At 30.6% G+C, this 18,582-nt stretch overlaps 2 protein-coding genes and 1 long non-coding RNA gene across 4 annotated transcripts in view; all 3 read right to left on the bottom strand.

Annotated features, from left to right (window-relative positions):
* Window positions 1–482: 482 nt before the first annotated feature.
* LOC149892521 (uncharacterized) lies at window positions 483–11,341 on the bottom strand. Its single transcript, XR_016449936.1, has 9 exons — window positions 11,200–11,341; window positions 2,711–2,775; window positions 2,548–2,595; window positions 2,044–2,091; window positions 1,682–1,753; window positions 1,446–1,493; window positions 1,001–1,093; window positions 725–822; window positions 483–641 (listed from the first exon to the last, which is right to left on the bottom strand). It is a non-coding gene; the product is annotated as an uncharacterized LOC149892521 (long non-coding RNA).
* On the bottom strand, window positions 8,156–9,489 carry LOC149892522 (uncharacterized). Its single transcript, XM_090078136.1, has one exon. It carries the CDS (start codon window positions 9,476–9,478, stop codon window positions 8,156–8,158), a length of 1,323 nt encoding a protein of 440 aa, XP_089934262.1. The 5' UTR covers window positions 9,479–9,489.
* A 5,447-nt stretch (window positions 11,342–16,788) lies between the features above and the next one.
* The window catches only part of LOC149892516 (uncharacterized), a 30,693-nt gene continuing 28,899 nt past the window's right edge, over window positions 16,789–18,582 (bottom strand). Inside the window, exons 3-6 of one of the 2 annotated variants that reach the window (XM_090077259.1) lie at window positions 18,235–18,438; window positions 17,918–18,108; window positions 17,536–17,697; window positions 16,789–17,353 (exon numbers count right to left, since the gene is read on the bottom strand). In XM_090077259.1, the coding sequence (XP_089933385.1) occupies window positions 17,919–18,108; window positions 18,235–18,438 (394 nt within the window). In that variant the 3' untranslated portion in view covers window positions 16,789–17,353; window positions 17,536–17,697; window position 17,918. The remainder of the gene's footprint in view (window positions 17,354–17,535; window positions 17,698–17,917; window positions 18,109–18,234; window positions 18,439–18,582) is intronic. The other variant, XM_090077260.1, reaches the window with a different exon arrangement.

The following is an 18,582-nucleotide window of genomic DNA, read 5'->3' as shown; positions in this document are numbered from 1 at the left end:
TATATTAAATATAATTTCTCCATCTAGCCCCAAACTTAGTCCCCACTCTCATTGTATTTCTCCTGATTATGAGGCTCAAAGTCTATCAAGTAACAGACATCCCACCCAACAACAAGTCGTCTTAAAGACAAATTGAAGACGTCTTGAAAATGGTCTTAAAGATGTCTTAAGCTGGTCTCAAATGAAACACAGTAAGTCGTCTTATCTAAGACGTCTTAAAGTTGCCTTATTTAACACGAATTAATGACGGCTTAAAAAGACGTGTGTATAAGTATATGTATATATATATATATATATATATATATATATATATATATATATATATATATATATATATATATATATAAACTTTCAGTCTCCTGCCAATACAACATAAATATATTTATATTAGATTAGAAGGAGACTGGAAGGTGGTGACAGAAAATAGAAAGGTGTGAAAATATGAACTATCCAAATTCAATAACTGAAAAAAAGAGACATGATTTACTATAGAAATATACTTCACAGCATCAACAAAAAAGAGTACATGATTATAAAATTTTGTTAAGATTTTCGTGATGCTGGTGCATTTTTTAATACACCCTGAATAAATTTATGGACTGTCTTCTCCGATTCTTTTGGATATGTCTCTCGGACAGCTGCTAAAAAGAGAAAACTAATAAAACAATAATAGGTCAAGAAAATCATTGTTTTTTTGGAAAGCAGCGTTAGAAGACCAACTTACCAATTACACACTTATAAAGGTGAGTTTCTTTAAAACTTCTCTTTCCGCCCCTCTGTCCTTCCATGTTGAAATTTATCATTAGCGAACAATCCAACATACTGAAAAATCAGGAGGTAAATACATAATTCAGAAAACTGATCATTACTAAAGTTACTAAGGAGAACTTGTTTTCTTATCAGCATAGAAGAGATAAATTGATCATCTTTACAAAGAACTTCATGGATATTTTTTATCATATTCTTTATTGAAGTGATTAAATGAAGCAAAAATACTTACTTCCTTGATCTATCGGAAAAACAACATTCCTCTGAGTAGCAGTGGTAGTACTTGCAGCGGGTGTTCCATTCAAGCAAGCCGAATATGGTATGTCTAAAATAAGTTGTGTTAACTTTTTGTATAAGACTTCAGTATTTAAATAATACTTGTTAATGTTAAAACAAAGTCAGACAGTGTGCAGATAATATTATTATTTTCACATATAAAGATCTATACTGGTTTTCATTAAGCGGGAACTATGAAAGAGTAGCCAAAAGATAAAAAAAAATCATCCATCAATACATAGGCTGACAGTATAAGAAACAGTATATATCTTAATATATATCAAATATAATTTATCATATATTTTTATTTTTACTAGAATATATAATTATCTTTTGCAAAACAATCTAATACAAGAAAATGCTGTGACGAAGTATTAGGATAAACTGATTGAAGTGAATACCTGTATTCTGTTGAAGAGAATTCTCAGACATGTATGGAAACTGAGGTGCTAAATAAAAAAAACATGACTAAATGACATTGTTTTTTCTTGCTCATTCACTTTTGCAAGACTTTCTGACTTTTGTAAATTCAAATAATTTTTTCCCAAATGAATTCTCTTTTAAAATATTGGGAGTTATTTGACTTTCTATATAGTGCTAGAAACAAAAAGCATGGTAAATTATATATATCATATACCTCTAGGGAATGAATCATTGATGTTTTCAAATGTTGCGGCTTGCTTCAATTGTTGAGTGGCACACAACACACCTATAAAACAAACAAAAAAATGTGAAATGTGAAAATTTATATATACCTAACACCTTAAAAAAGTAGACACCGTTATAGCAGTCACAGAAGGATTTACAAGATTCAATTTGACCATTTCATTTTCAATGAGACCAAATAGACTGAGGATTAAGCCCTCTTGCAGAAGATTATGCAATGCTTATTGCAAAAGAGTCCATCATTATCCAAACTGACAAAATACGGCTTTTTTATGAGTAACAGATAATGATAAACAGAAAATGAATATCATAAAAGACAATAATTTAACTTACGTTTTTTAGGTGGAGGAGATGCTGCAATACTTTGCATTTCTAGGTATTCTATTGTATAAAAACTAGTAACATTAGAAATAGCCCCATGTAATAGAACCAAGTAACTTATTTAAATATGATATTATGAAAGAATAGTTACGAGCAGATGCCCTTCCTGAAATTAACCTGTTTTGCAGATCAGAATAATTCAAAAATAAGGTTTGTTGTTCCCTATGGAGGGAAACTGTTTCTTTTTTCCTCTATTTACATTTTTTCCATAATATGAGGTATACGAATAAAAGATAGAAAAGATAAGAATTTTTTTTACAGACTGACAAGCTAAATCAAAAACAAGTCTGGGTGTCCTTTATGTAAAACACTTTCTCTCCGTTGGGAAAACATAATTCTACTTTTATTATGTAAAGAAAAGGATTTAAAATACTCACTCCGCATAAATGAATTTAACAAGTTTGTTAACGTTTTAGTTTAACTTCGTTTTTTCCATAAATAATAATTGTCTCTTACCAACTTTGTCCCTTCCTGTTTTTGTAATTGGCACAATCTCATTATCATCTATTATAAGATTAAAAAAATATATAGAATGATTATCTTTAAAATTGATAAAAATGACAACAAAGTAACAAGTATTTACAGATCAATATCATTTTTAATCTACCAAAAAACTTACCCCATCCCCATTTTGTCGTTTCCAAATAGCTCGAGTATAACTAAAATCTTCACTCATTTTATACTCTAAAAAAAAAATTTTACGATAAAATAAATGTTGATACCGAACTTAAAAAATGTAGCTGGAACCATATAGAATTAGTAACACGTAAGAAATGCATCTACAAATACACTATTGGAAACATTTCAAAAACATCAAATGTTAGATGATACTGACACAACAAAAACCAGCTGGATACACATGGAAAATAGATCTTATAGCAGTGTGACCAGAAGAAAAAATATTTAAAAAAAGCATAAATTTATTTGAAAAAGCACCAATTTACAAATTTACATGTATTTATTTAATTTAAACTAGATGAATAACAGGATATATTACAAAGCCACTCCTGAACGGTAAACAAACACATTTTCGTAGTTCATTTTTATGAAAAGTGAGTTTAGAAAAATCTTGATTTTTTTCTAGGAAGTAAATTCCTAACAATTTAGAGTCAATTGGACGATTAAAAAATGACTTTAAGCAGCTCTTTTTATAAACATCACAATCGTAAGTGTTATTATTATTATTTAAAAATCTAATAAAAACAATTTTCCCATCTTTATTAAAAAAGCAATTATCTCTGCTGCTTAAAGTAACTTTCTCTGTATTGGTTTTTATATTGCTCTCATAATTAATTTCTTCACTGATGACTCGATATTTCGTTCAAGGAGCAATTGAAATTTTCTACGTCATATATGCAATAAATTATGAATGTTATACACAGTAAATGTTTTACCAAAAATGTCTTTACAATTGTTCACAAAATACTTTAGCAATTCCTTACAGTAAGGTAAAAGGCTTTTACGCAGGTCACTATCTGGATGCCACGGTTATCATGAAATCCAATATTGCCAACCTAGCTGACCCAAGAATGCCACTTATATGGGGTGATAGTGTACACATCCCAGGGTCACCTGATGCAAATTTTAAAATCTTTTAGGTACGTCTGCGGGAAAAAAATGACTTTGAAGTTACAAAAATGGAAAAAATTTACCTTCATTTTTGACATAGAAAAACTGCTGTAAAATCCATACCATTTGTCATAGACCAATAAAATTTGGAGGCGATGTAGCCTATGTCAATACCAAGATTTGGGTAAAGTTTTATCCCAATCCTTGCAGTATAACAAAAGTTATGGTAGTTTTAGTGTTGATTTTTTGTTGATTTTTTCACTTACAGTGCAAAACTTTTCTGATTATGGCCTATTACAAGCTCCCAGGCCATAATGTGGGTAACACATGTGCTCCAGTTGAATATACCAATAACATTATAAAATAAGAATTTTCATGTTCTTACCAAAATTTTATGTTTTGGGGGTTAAAACTGTTGTTCTTGATTGAGCTCTATTTACAGCATATGCACCTTTTTCTATAAAAAACTTTATATGACAGTGCTATTAGTGCCCCATAAACATTCTTTTAACTAAACCACTACCTTAGAAGTTAGTTGAGACATTTTAACAGATTTTTTGATGAAAATTATGAAAAATCTTAACATTTTTTACTCTTGTAAATTTGCGCTTATTCTACACATCGATTTAGCCCTGAGGATTTGTGAGCAATGCAAAGAAATGTGTTGAAAACCTTTTGCATGTGATTTTTAACTGGTCAACATGTGTTGTGTGTTGAAAAACCCATTTCATACATAAAATCACCAAAAAATGCCTAGAATTTCCTTAGTGCTTTGTTTTCAAAATCATTATCAAATGTACAAACTGTAAAGTTCAGTAAATTTATACTAACAGTGAATTAATTTCTAAAATTGATTCAATTCTATTCATTTCTTGTGATATCTTGACACTCTTTAATTTATTTGATATGACATTTAAATCAATGGTCAGCTTACTATTCTCAAATGGCACTAAACTTTGAAATAAAATTGGCACAAGTTTTAAATTTTTTTTTTTGAAATTGACTATAATTCATCAAAATGGTTTCTTATGAGCTTAAATTCTCTTCTAACAATTAATACTAATCCACTAAAATGAAGCTGAATGGATGAAAATTCTTAACAATTTTCTAAAGGTGTTTGCTATTCAAATCCACAAGTCAACTGAACAGCCTTCCTTTGTATTCAGGGTGGGTTTTATCTCTCTTTTATCGTGACCAATGCTGGTGAAAATCTTGATGTGCAGTCTCAACAGCTTGTTGACCAAATTGTCCTAAGGGCAATTGTTTCATGTTTACAAAGTCCTTGATGTGGTGGAATACTGTGTAGATTTTGGGCGTGACACTTCCAAATTGGATTGCCAATTATGTGGCTTTAAATTGATCAATCTTGAAAGAAAAATCCTTTTCTTGTACTTTTCTAAAGCATGAAGTCACAATCAAATTAAACTTTTTTTAAAGTTTCAATGACAGCTCTGCAAGCAAGGTTCTTTGAGTCAATATCACACCAATACAAGGGTGCATGCTTGAGTGTGTTTGAAGTCCACAAATAATGTTGGCAACTTTCATGTCACATGCAATAATCATTGATGAGTGACCAGACCTTTTGAATATTAGAATGAGTGTCTGGCAAATCTTCAGGGACTGCTACAAGAATTTGTCTTTTCACACTTGTTGCTTTTGCTGCACTGGAACTCAAAAGTCGCCTTTGAGGTGGTGAGTTCGATTTATCTTGTTCTGTGGAACTCTCAATAACACTGACACAAAACTTGAGGAAACCTTTGCCTCCATCAATGCCTAATTTAACAAAGTAGCCACCTGGAGTTTCTCTAGATTGAATGATTTGACTAACTAGAACAGACACATATTTGCAATGAATAACAGCATGGGTTGTGTCACAACCTTTGGAATCTGTGGTTTTTAAGTCTGTAAAGTAAAAAACTCCTTAGGTTTTTGACCAGCCATTTGAAAATTGGCATAAAAGTTGGGCTCGACCATCTTCTTGTCTGATGACTGATGAACAGTTTTCACTAATTTTTTGATCCCATTGTTGGAGAGGTCAGTGTTAATTTGTACATTGATTAGGTCTTGGGTTGTCAATGTTGATGTGGCAGAATTTAATCTTGCTGCACTTGACCCTACAGAAAATTTTCATTCATTACCTCCAGCAAACAAAAATTACAAAAACTATCATTTTATAATTAATCACTTACAAAATTATAATATTATAATTAATTTTTGCTGACATTGTACCTGGAGTAACAGGAAGTGGATGACCTCCAGATGTTTTTGCCAAACGAATTATGGCTTTTGGAGATGCTAACTTACTTTCAATCACATCGGATGCTATCTATTCTGCAGCTTTGGCATCTAATGAAGCCAATTTCTGTATATTTTCCCTGAACTTTAGCTGTGAACAATGATGTGGTAATCCCTTACCTAATGGGCTAAGGCAGGTACTGCATCTCACAGCTGGCATTTGATTCACTTTCATTTTTTCACAAGGTTCACAAGGCTTTTTCTTGAAACCTAGACTGTCCAATTTTGCAAATCAAGCAATCACACACATGATTACGTGTATTAGCTCTGACTCGGATAGTTTTGAAATCAAACAACTTTGGGAAACAACATCCTTTGCTTCCTCTTTTCGTCTTAAGGCAGTTCTGCATGATTCACAAAGACCTTGAGGCACACAAGAGTCACACACATCAAGATTTGTCTGGTAAATGTGACAAACTCTTTCAGCCTGAAAAGCAGTCATCTGTCGGCCAGATTTTTGGAGGCAGAGTTCTGCTCATGGTTTCTTGCCTGATTTGGCATCTTAAGGAGCCAGTGGATTGTAGCTGTGTACCTAAACAAACTTAGCCATAATATGAAATTGAAGAACATGATTGACAAATATTAAGATTTCTGGCAATGTTATTTCATTATTAACATTACTAGCGGACTCTGTAATGTCATCATAAGAGATGCCTAGACTTTTTTTGATTGGATTTCAAGATTATGATGTGCTTTAGAATCCTGCCATCTTTGATAGTTTGAATTTAACACACTAACATATACGTCACATTGACTCAAGCAGGTGTATTTCAAATAAATAACATATTGCTGCAAGTAGAGCTACATATTTACCTAAGCAGTAGGCTTCAGCCTAACAATTTCTATATTATAAAAATGAAATGCAAATTTTTTACCACATAAAATTTTCAAGTAAAAGGTTTAACAATTTTGGATATTTTTGATAGCAAACGTTTCATTTCAGTGCTACAAAAACAAAGTTTTGTTGTTATATTAAGTTTTTATGATATGTACGTCACAGCATACAAAACCAAAGCAAAAATCAAGTTAATAATGTACTCTCTTATTCACCTGATGAAGGTTTGACATTGTTAATTCCTCTTATGCAAACCCCTTTTTTTTTTCTAATCGTTGTAAAAACAAAAATGGATCAAGAGCAAAATTAAAACACTTAAAACTTTGAAATTAAATTTAAGTATATCTTATGATAGAGCAGATAAAAATATTCATTTTAAGAATAGTACGCTGACCATTGATTTAAATGTCATATCAAATAAATTAAAGAGTGTCAAGATATCACAAGAAATGAATAGAATTGAATCAATTTTAGAAATTAATTCACTGTTAGTATAAATTTACTGAACTTTACAGTTTGTACATTTGATAATGATTTTGAAAACAAAGCACTAAGGAAATTCTAGGCATTTTTTGGTGATTTTATGTATGAAATGGGTTTTTCAACACACAACACATGTTGACCAGTTAAAAATCACATGCAAAAGGTTTTCAACACATTTCTTTGCATTGCTCACAAATCCTCAGGGCTAAATCGATGTGTAGAATAAGCGCAAATTTACAAGAGTAAAAAATGTTAAGATTTTTCATAATTTTCATCAAAAAATCTGTTAAAATGTCTCAACTAACTTCTAAGGTAGTGGTTTAGTTAAAAGAATGTTTATGGGGCACTAATAGCACTGTCATATAAAGTTTTTTATAGAAAAAGGTGCATATGCTGTAAATAGAGCTCAATCAAGAACAACAGTTTTAACCCCCAAAACATAAAATTTTGGTAAGAACATGAAAATTCTTATTTTATAATGTTATTGGTATATTCAACTGGAGCACATGTGTTACCCACATTATGGCCTGGGAGCTTGTAATAGGCCATAATCAGAAAAGTTTTGCACTGTAAGTGAAAAAATCAACAAAAAATCAACACTAAAACTACCATAACTTTTGTTATACTGCAAGGATTGGGATAAAACTTTACCCAAATCTTGGTATTGACATAGGCTACATCGCCTCCAAATTTTATTGGTCTATGACAAATGGTATGGATTTTACAGCAGTTTTTCTATGTCAAAAATGAAGGTAAATTTTTTCCATTTTTGTAACTTCAAAGTCATTTTTTTCCCGCAGACGTACCTAAAAGATTTTAAAATTTGCATCAGGTGACCCTGGGATGTGTACACTATCACCCCATATAAGTGGCATTCTTGGGTCAGCTAGGTTGGCAATATTGGATTTCATGATAACCGTGATGCACCAGAATAAATACTGAAATTGACAGTGAAAGAAAGTGTTCATAGATAGATTCAGAAACAATTCCTTTCAAAGAAACTGGTCCAGTGTATAAAAGAAATTGTCTGAATTCAGTTGCTTTCCACCTATCAACTTTGAGCAATGATCGCGGCCTTCTAGCAAAATCACTGGGAATGTAATTTCTAAAATTGATTAGTTTCTCAGAAATCTTTAAAATATGTGATTGTGATAACCTAGCCATAGGACCTTTACGGAAATAATTCAAGATTCTTTTAACAACCCCAAGACATATCAAATGCATATAGTCAAGGCAGAATCCGGAAACACATTTAGTACCAGCAGCAATAAGAGGAGACTTAGATATTTGATGTTGCTTATACGACTGGCAGCTAAAATCGTAATCTGTCCGCTTGCAAAATTCTTGTTCTTCATTAAACACTACCCTTCCTTCCCAAGAACCTTTGATAATGCACCTTTCACAAGAATAATATCCAGTATGACCAACAGTCCCTTTTAAAAATGATCTTGCTGGGGCATCACAAAGAAAAGCTCTAACTTTAATAGTGTGTACAACTGATTTTATTGTCAGACCGGATAACTTTAAACCACACAGTTCTAGTAAAAAATTGTTTAAAAACACATCCAAACTTGATGATTTTCTTTCCCCTGTGTATAATGCCACAATAAAAATCTTTCCGCCACTAATTTCACAAAGAATTGGCCACATTTGAGTATTGGATGATTTAAATAAGGGTAGCCCATCAATACTGAAATTAAGTGATATTTCTCTTTCAGACCCTGTAAAATTTTTCTTAATGCCCAATTCTAATCCAAAATAGTAGTATATACCACCACATTTTCGAATACACTGGACTTGAGGTACTTTTAAAAGTGTTCTTGCATCTTTGGGCAGCTTATTACCATGTCTTCGAAGTATATCGATTAAACTATTCATGACTGCTTGGGAACAGTTAAACTTTAGACACCAGGATGCCAGCTCTCCTGAGAGGTTTTCTTTACTGGTGGATGGATTAAAAGATTCACTGTCACTAGAACTGTCGGACCAATACTCAGCGGAATTGTTCGACTCTACTTCCATATATTCTTCCACAGGTAAATAACTACAACTCTGACTGCTATAAAAAGAATCTCTAACTACTTCTTCTTGAGGATGTGCACAGTTTTGTTGATGTTCATCTGCACTTTCATCTCGAGCTTCTTCTAAAACTGATTTATTTAATTTTCTCCAAATCCTTAAATAATCTTTTCTTGATGCAGACATATTTTTACCCACTACTTTTTAAAGAAAATTATAACTTTATTAAAAAATAAAAATTTCTGAAAAGCAAAGAAAATGGTAAGTAATCATCTTCCGCAATTGGAATTAAAGATGTCATTAGAGACTCAATTAAGGAAGGAATTAAAGCATGGATGTTATAAGAGATGGACGTGAAATTTATTATCGTTGTTTAAAATTTTAGTATTAGTTTAAACTTTTATAGAATTTGTTTAATAAGACTGTTCAGGATAAAATAATTACTTAACGTGTTGACAAATTACTAAACAAATCACACCAAGGTAAAGGAAATTAGTTGTCGGCACGAACAGATTTTATCATTTTTCAAGATGAACAATTGTAAATTTGGGAACATTTTTTCATCTAAACAAGTCTGTCAATGATAAAATAGACCTGTGAGAACAATTTTAAAATGACTAAAAAAAGTATAGCGATATATAATTTTTTGTCAAGATCTGTTTTCATTCAATTCCTTGGTCCTTCATTCACCAGCCTTAAATTTATGTATTTTTTTAGTATTTTTTCCCATATTCCCATATTTTTTGCGTCGACAACACTATAAGCTCCACAATATATATTCCATTGTGAATTTGCGAACATTGTTATAAGTAGGTGGATTTTTTAATTTTAAATTTATTTGCTAATGCAAAACCTTTTAAAAAGTTACTTAAATTTATAATTACCTTGCAAAATGCGGCCAGATATTTCATGTTTTCGTTTATCATATTTAATATATTATTTCATTTATCATAAAAAGCACATAATAACCCATTAGTTTTTTTCAAATAAAATTTAGCTTATATATAGCTGGTAAATCATGTTATGTGTTATGTAAATATTAAGTACTAAGTAATTCTTGCGGTTTGCCATAAATTGGCTTTGCTAAATTCTTTAAAACTGTGACAAGTTATTTTTTCTTAATTGTATTTATAATCATTTTATGTATAAGTTGTTTATCCTTAACTGTATATATTTCTGATTTAAGCATATATATATATATATATATATATATATATATATATATATATATATATATATATATATATATATATATATATATATATATATTAAAAGACGACATCTTGTATGAGAGTTGAATAAATTTAATATATGAACATCAATAAATACGAATTCTGTCAATACTAATTTTTTTATTTTATCTAAGAAATTTTCTCTAGATTATTGATACAAGCATCTTCAGCTTTAATTACAAATTATTAATTTAGTTAAATTACAAACCAACGGTAACGTCACTATTTAATGGCTTATTTAAAGTTCGCTTTAATTGGGCTTCTTTATTATTACGTAGCTACGTAATAATAAAGAAGCCAAATTTGTTTTTATTTTACATATTGACCGAAAATTTCTTAGATAAAATAAAAACAAATTAGTATTGATGGTCATATATTATATTATATTTTATATATATATATATATATATATATATATATATATATATATATATATATATATATATATATATATATATATATAGCGCTATTTTCCTTTCACACCTCCTATTTTTATTGCAGGTTATAAAAGATCGTCATCTAAAAGTTAGAAAATGTATAGTAAACAATACTTTTAGACCAACTCAATGTACTCTAAACTAGATCTGAAAAAATTAAAATACGAAAGCGTTAATATTCGCTATTTTTTCAACTGGATGACGTATTTAGAAAATGAAAATTATTTAGAAATTAAACCTGGTTTTCACTGCTGTTTAAATTTTTAAAATTTTGAATGGAGTAGTTCACTAAACATGGAACCATTGTGCTCTAGGTAGCTACAAAACTTCTTGATATTTCGTATTATTTATTACCTCTCAAGTTATACATGTACTCAGTGCCGGTTTTAGCACTACCAGCGCCCTGGGCGAGATTTCTACGGCGCCCCTAGCTCAATTGAACCCCATACAAAAAAAGGCTAAATTTCGCCCCTTTATATTCGGCGCCCTGGACCATCGCCCAACCAGGCCCTACCCTAACGCCGCCACTGCATGTACTAAAGTATTCAAGTAAATGATCTCAATTTCTTTTCATCATCCGCGTTATTTCTTAAAATATTAAGAATGCCTTGCTATATAAAGTTAAGCTTAAAACTTGGTTCTATTGCTGTTATTTTTAATAAGTAAAAGCAAGTTGAAATGACTGGTTGGGCGAGCCCAAAAATTTTCGACGAATCCGACAGACTTTAAGAGAATTGAATTTCTATTGTTTAAAACAATAGATTTTTAAGAATGCACAACTTGCATGGTTTGCAAAAAAACAAAAATGTTGCACGTCCATCTCTAATACTTCCACGATTGAAGACATCTTAAGCTGTTTACTCCAAAAGACGTCTTGTTAAGATGTCTTAAGGACATCTTAAACTGGTTGTTCCGACAGACGTCATGTTAAGAAAGCTTGCGAACGTCATAAACTTGTTGTTCCGACAGACGTCTTGTTAAGATGTCTCACGGATGTCTTAAACTGGTTATTCTGAAAGACATCTTAAACTGGTTATTCCGAAAGAAGTCTTAAACTGGTTATTCCGAGAGACGTCTTATTAAGATGTCTTAAGGACGTCTTAAACTTGTTGTTCCGACAGACGTCTTGTCAAGATGTCTCACGGATGTCTTAAACTGGTTATTCTGAAAGACATCTTAAACTGGTTATTCCGAAAGAAGTCTTAAACTGGTTATTCCAAGAGACGTCTTATTAAGATGTCTTAAGGACGTCTTAAACTTGTTGTTCCGACAGACGTCTTGTCAAGATGTCTAACGGATGTCTTAAACTGGTTATTCTGAAAGACGTCTTGTTAAGATGTCTTAAGGACATCTTAAACTGGTTGTTGGAAGATGTCTTAGTGAGGTGTTGAAAAGCCGTCTTAAACACGTCTTTAACTAGTTGTAGACGTCTAGACAAGTTAAAGACAAGTTACACACGTCTTAAAGTCGTCTTATGTTGGGTGGGTTATACCTCAAAACGTTACCGATTACTGTGATATTTTGTCACTATTTTCAAAATAATGGTTACATGAGTGTTCTATTCTGTAATACCAACAATTTTTATTATAATTGTTTAATTGCTACATATGTCGTTTTCATTTTATAGACCAAAATATTGATTTGCTATTTAAAGCGTGCTTTGACTTGGCTTATGCATAGCGTGAAAATCTCAGTCTCAGTCACAATATATCTTTGAATTTGTTCAAATAAAAGTTGATGTGCTATTTATAGATGAGTGAACATATTTATAAGGGATTGATAAAAAAAATCGTAAAAGTAAATTTTTGTTCATCAGTATCACTTAAAAATTTCATAAAAAATGCGTTTTTTAACTGCTTATGAAGTAGTAATTACTTGAATAAATATTCTAAATATTTATATGAATATAATTTTATTTGATAATGGAATAGTATTGAATGTGTATTTATTTGTCACCATTTAGCTGTGTATATTTTGGCCAATGGATGTATCAATGCTCGTTTTATAAGATTATCAAGTCATCAAGTCATACTGTTTTATCATACATATAACACTTTTTTGAACTTGACTAAGTGTTTATCATAATATATTTAGCATAAATACGGTCACATAAACTTTGAAGAGGTATGTTGGCAGTATAATTAGTAACATTCATATCGTTAGAGCAGCACAAATGTTTTGATGATATTACATTGTTATAAGGAGGATGCAGTTTACATGTTTGCAAATGTGGTATTCTTGTTTAGCTGAAATGCAGACTTGGTCATATTTGAATCAAGCATCAATGTTTAGCATGAAAGTTAGGATGACTAAATTTTTGTCTAAATATACTTGTTTTATATTTAGTGCTTTAGCATATTCTGTTTTGCTTTATTCAGTCAAACCTTTGAAGCAAATGCAAACACAAAGTTTCAAAAAATCAACTAACTTCTAAGGTAGTGGTTTAGTTAAAAGAATGTTTATGGGGCACTAATAGCACTGTCATATAAAGTTTTTTATAGAAAAAGGTGCATATGCTGTAAATAGAGCTCAATCAAGAACAACAGTTTTAACCCCCAAAACATAAAATTTTGGTAAGAACATGAAAATTCTTATTTTATAATGTTATTGGTATATTCAACTGGAGCACATGTGTTACCCACATTATGGCCTGGGAGCTTGTAATAGGCCATAATCAGAAAAGTTTTGCACTGTAAGTGAAAAAATCAACAAAAAATCAACACTAAAACTACCATAACTTTTGTTATACTGCAAGGATTGGGATAAAACTTTACCCAAATCTTGGTATTGACATAGGCTACATCGCCTCCAAATTTTATTGGTCTATGACAAATGGTATGGATTTTACAGCAGTTTTTCTATGTCAAAAATGAAGGTAAATTTTTTCCATTTTTGTAACTTCAAAGTCATTTTTTTCCCGCAGACGTACCTAAAAGATTTTAAAATTTGCATCAGGTGACCCTGGGATGTGTACACTATCACCCCATATAAGTGGCATTCTTGGGTCAGCTAGGTTGGCAATATTGGATTTCATGATAACCGTGGCATCCAGATAGTGACCTGCGTAAAAGCCTTTTACCTTACTGTAAGGAATTGCTAAAGTATTTTGTGAACAATTGTAAAGACATTTTTGGTAAAACATTTACTGTGTATAACATTCATAATTTATTGCATATATGACGTAGAAAATTTCAATTGCTCCTTGAACGAAATATCGAGTCATCAGTGAAGAAATTAATTATGAGAGCAATATAAAAACCAATACAGAGAAAGTTACTTTAAGCAGCAGAGATAATTGCTTTTTTAATAAAGATGGGAAAATTGTTTTTATTAGATTTTTAAATAATAATAATAACACTTACGATTGTGATGTTTATAAAAAGAGCTGCTTAAAGTCATTTTTTAATCGTCCAATTGACTCTAAATTGTTAGGAATTTACTTCCTAGAAAAAAATCAAGATTTTTCTAAACTCACTTTTCATAAAAATGAACTACGAAAATGTGTTTGTTTACCGTTCAGGAGTGGCTTTGTAATATATCCTGTTATTCATCTAGTTTAAATTAAATAAATACATGTAAATTTGTAAATTGGTGCTTTTTCAAATAAATTTATGCTTTTTTTAAATATTTTTTCTTCTGGTCACACTGCTATAAGATCTATTTTCCATGTGTATCCAGCTGGTTTTTGTTGTGTCAGTATCATCTAACATTTGATGTTTTTGAAATGTTTCCAATAGTGTATTTGTAGATGCATTTCTTACGTGTTACTAATTCTATATGGTTCCAGCTACATTTTTTAAGTTCGGTATCAACATTTATTTTATCGTAAAATTTTTTTTTTAGAGTATAAAATGAGTGAAGATTTTAGTTATACTCGAGCTATTTGGAAACGACAAAATGGGGATGGGGTAAGTTTTTTGGTAGATTAAAAATGATATTGATCTGTAAATACTTGTTACTTTGTTGTCATTTTTATCAATTTTAAAGATAATCATTCTATATATTTTTTTAATCTTATAATAGATGATAATGAGATTGTGCCAATTACAAAAACAGGAAGGGACAAAGTTGGTAAGAGACAATTATTATTTATGGAAAAAACGAAGTTAAACTAAAACGTTAACAAACTTGTTAAATTCATTTATGCGGAGTGAGTATTTTAAATCCTTTTCTTTACATAATAAAAGTAGAATTATGTTTTCCCAACGGAGAGAAAGTGTTTTACATAAAGGACACCCAGACTTGTTTTTGATTTAGCTTGTCAGTCTGTAAAAAAAATTCTTATCTTTTCTATCTTTTATTCGTATACCTCATATTATGGAAAAAATGTAAATAGAGGAAAAAAGAAACAGTTTCCCTCCATAGGGAACAACAAACCTTATTTTTGAATTATTCTGATCTGCAAAACAGGTTAATTTCAGGAAGGGCATCTGCTCGTAACTATTCTTTCATAATATCATATTTAAATAAGTTACTTGGTTCTATTACATGGGGCTATTTCTAATGTTACTAGTTTTTATACAATAGAATACCTAGAAATGCAAAGTATTGCAGCATCTCCTCCACCTAAAAAACGTAAGTTAAATTATTGTCTTTTATGATATTCATTTTCTGTTTATCATTATCTGTTACTCATAAAAAAGCCGTATTTTGTCAGTTTGGATAATGATGGACTCTTTTGCAATAAGCATTGCATAATCTTCTGCAAGAGGGCTTAATCCTCAGTCTATTTGGTCTATTTGGTCTAATTTGGATAGTTCATATTTTCACACCTTTCTATTTTCTGTCACCACCTTCCAGTCTCCTTCTAATCTAATATAAATATATTTATGTTGTATTGGCAGGACACTGAAGTTTATATATATATATATATATATATATATATATATATATATATATATATATATATATATATATATATATATATATATATATATATATATGGCGCACAATGAAGTCAAAAGTTCACTCAATTTGAAATTTCAAATTGTTTGCCGCGGACAAAATTAAATGATTTTCAGATTTGCATCACAGGGTACCTTGATGTGTACGCTACTACCATATAAAAGTGGCATCCTTGGGTCAACTAGGTTGGCATCATCATGATCTATGATAACCGTGACAGTCATTATCAGAAGTTACGAAAGTTTTGTTAAAAAAAAAAAAGAAATGTTTCAAATAAGAATTAAATTATAACAGCAGAGTGTATGAAATATATTTGTCATGAACCAAACCACCTCCATATCGGCGACCTGCCCATCATGACAACTTAGGCTGATGCTAAATGAATGAATGAAAGTAAGTCAGTTTTATTTTAAATAAATTTTGACGCAAATTTCCCAAGAAGTAATTATTTGCAGCCGAACGGTTTTCCCTATAGCTACAAGACTTTTCCCTGAATTTTTCTCATGGAAAAAAAAAAGAACCAATGAAAAGTTTTGTGACAAAATTCCTTAAGTTCCGAGTTTAATGAGTAGTTTTTAACGAAAAGATCTTAATTAACAACTCAACTTTGAGAAACCAATTAATACAATCATTTATTCCATTACTTATTATTTTTTACGGAAACAAAAGTCAAATAATCGAACTTTATCTTTAATTTTTTTTTTTTTTTTTTTTTAGTTTTGGATAAAAACAAACTTAATTTATATTTCATTGAATTAAACGCGAAAACATAACTAATTGATTTTGTAAATCTCACATCTATATTAAATTAATGTAACTCATTGTTATCATCAACTAAGTCACCTTTTACATCTAATAAGTTCATATTTAATAATTTGAACAAGAATATACTTCTCTAAACTTAAAATCTTAAGGGAGGTTTACTCCAATCATAGACATAAGGAGCTCTCATTTAATCAAAATAATACCTGGCATGGGTTGAAAAGGACCAGGAGAGTAACCTTGCTTAACTTGATATTAAGTTAGCATTGGATAAGCCGCTTGCTGTGGATAACTAGGATATTGTTGAGGGTAACCAGGTTGCTGAGGGTAACCAGGCTGCTGAGGGTAACCAGGCTGATGAGGGTAACCAGGTTGCTGATGGTAACCAGGTTGCTGAGGGTAACCAGGTTGCTGAGGGTAACCAGGTTGCTGATGATTACCAGGTTGCTGAGGGTAACCAGGTTGCTGAGGATACTTATCTACTTTTTGAGCTTTTGGATGAGAATCTAAAGATCCTGGTGATATTGTACCATAATGTGCACCTGTATGCCGTACACTTGCTTGAATAAAAACAGCTTGTCTTCGTTTATAATTTATAAACGAAGTTTATATAAACTTCGTTTATCGTTTATAAGAGCGAAAACAACATATTGCAACAAAAGCAATTGCAAAGAGTGAAGCAACTACACCACCCACAATAAACTTCCAAGTTGTAACACTTGTAGCTAAAAAAAATGAAACTTTTTTCCATTGTAAACAAAGTTAATTGCAACTTAGACTTCAATGGCAGCTTTAACAGTATCTGGTATAGAAAAAATAACATAGAATTAGTAAAAGCATCAAAAAATATATCAACTCATTGATAACTTGCAAATAACTTCACACTAAAAATATAATTGCAACTTACCATCATTATATGTGACATAACCAATAACAAAACCTCGATTAGATAACGAGATATATGTATCAAAGTCAATATCTAACTCGTTATAATTTATTTTCTGAGAAAAAGATCCTTTTCGACAATACTGAATTTTTTGCATTGTGGAAGCCTTTCCAGATTTTTTGCCTAAAAGAATATGTACAAAAGAGATCACATTGCATAATATAATGACAAAATAAATAATATTATTTATATATTATAATAATTATTATTTATTAATTATTAAATAACAAAAAAAAAATAGACCTAGCAAAACAGAGCTAATAAAAAAACAGTTGTAAATAAAATATCAAAATAATATTAAAATATATTCAATTGTTCCAAAGAAAAAAAAAAAGAAAATTACCTTAAACAAGAACTTTAAAGAAAGAACAGGATGACCCAATATCCATATCCATGAAGTTTAGTTTGATGACTTCATTGATAGAACCAGCATATATGTCCCATTCGCAATCTAAAAATGCTTTTGTATCAAGAGTAAGAGGCCATTTATAACTGGATATAACTCCAACTTGGCTGCTGACATATGCAGAACTACTAACAGAACAGAAACACTATCATATTTTTCAATACAAAAACACAAAGTCATTTTAAAAACTGATTACTTATTGCGATAAAATATTGACTTTTAAAAGTTTGAACAGCCAATGCAAATATAAATACCTTTGACATCCTGAATAAAAACTTGGGGGAACAGGTTCAGATATTGAGAATGTTTTATAGCTTGCAGAGAACGAACTTGAAACACTACTTCTAACGTTTCTAACATGAATCTCCATACAGCCATCATATGCTACTATTGCATGAGGCAAATGCTTCATATTGCGAGTGCAGAACCGAGAAACAGAAGAGGAACTCAATGAACACCTACAAGAAAGGAAACCTATGTCAACTATGGCATTTCATGTCCTAAACATCCTTAAATCCTCTTTAAAATTAACTAAACAAATTATTTCATAAAAAGACAAATAATATTAAAAGCAGATATTTAATATCAAACAATTTTAGAGA

The sequence above is a fragment of the Hydra viridissima genome, unplaced genomic scaffold (assembly GCF_058129835.1).
Source record: "Hydra viridissima isolate aposymbiotic clone 2 unplaced genomic scaffold, HvirCarnegie_v1 scaffold_2, whole genome shotgun sequence".
Classification (NCBI taxonomy): domain Eukaryota; kingdom Metazoa; phylum Cnidaria; class Hydrozoa; order Anthoathecata; family Hydridae; genus Hydra; species Hydra viridissima.
The sequence above is the reverse complement of the archived record's forward strand: the minus strand, read 5'-3'. Positions and strand labels throughout refer to the sequence as shown.

Excerpts from the sequence above, each read along its gene's own strand:
- LOC149892522 (XM_090078136.1), bottom strand. The coding sequence starts at position 9,478 with ATGTCTGCATCAAGAAAAGATTATTTAAGGATTTGGAGAAAATTAAAT.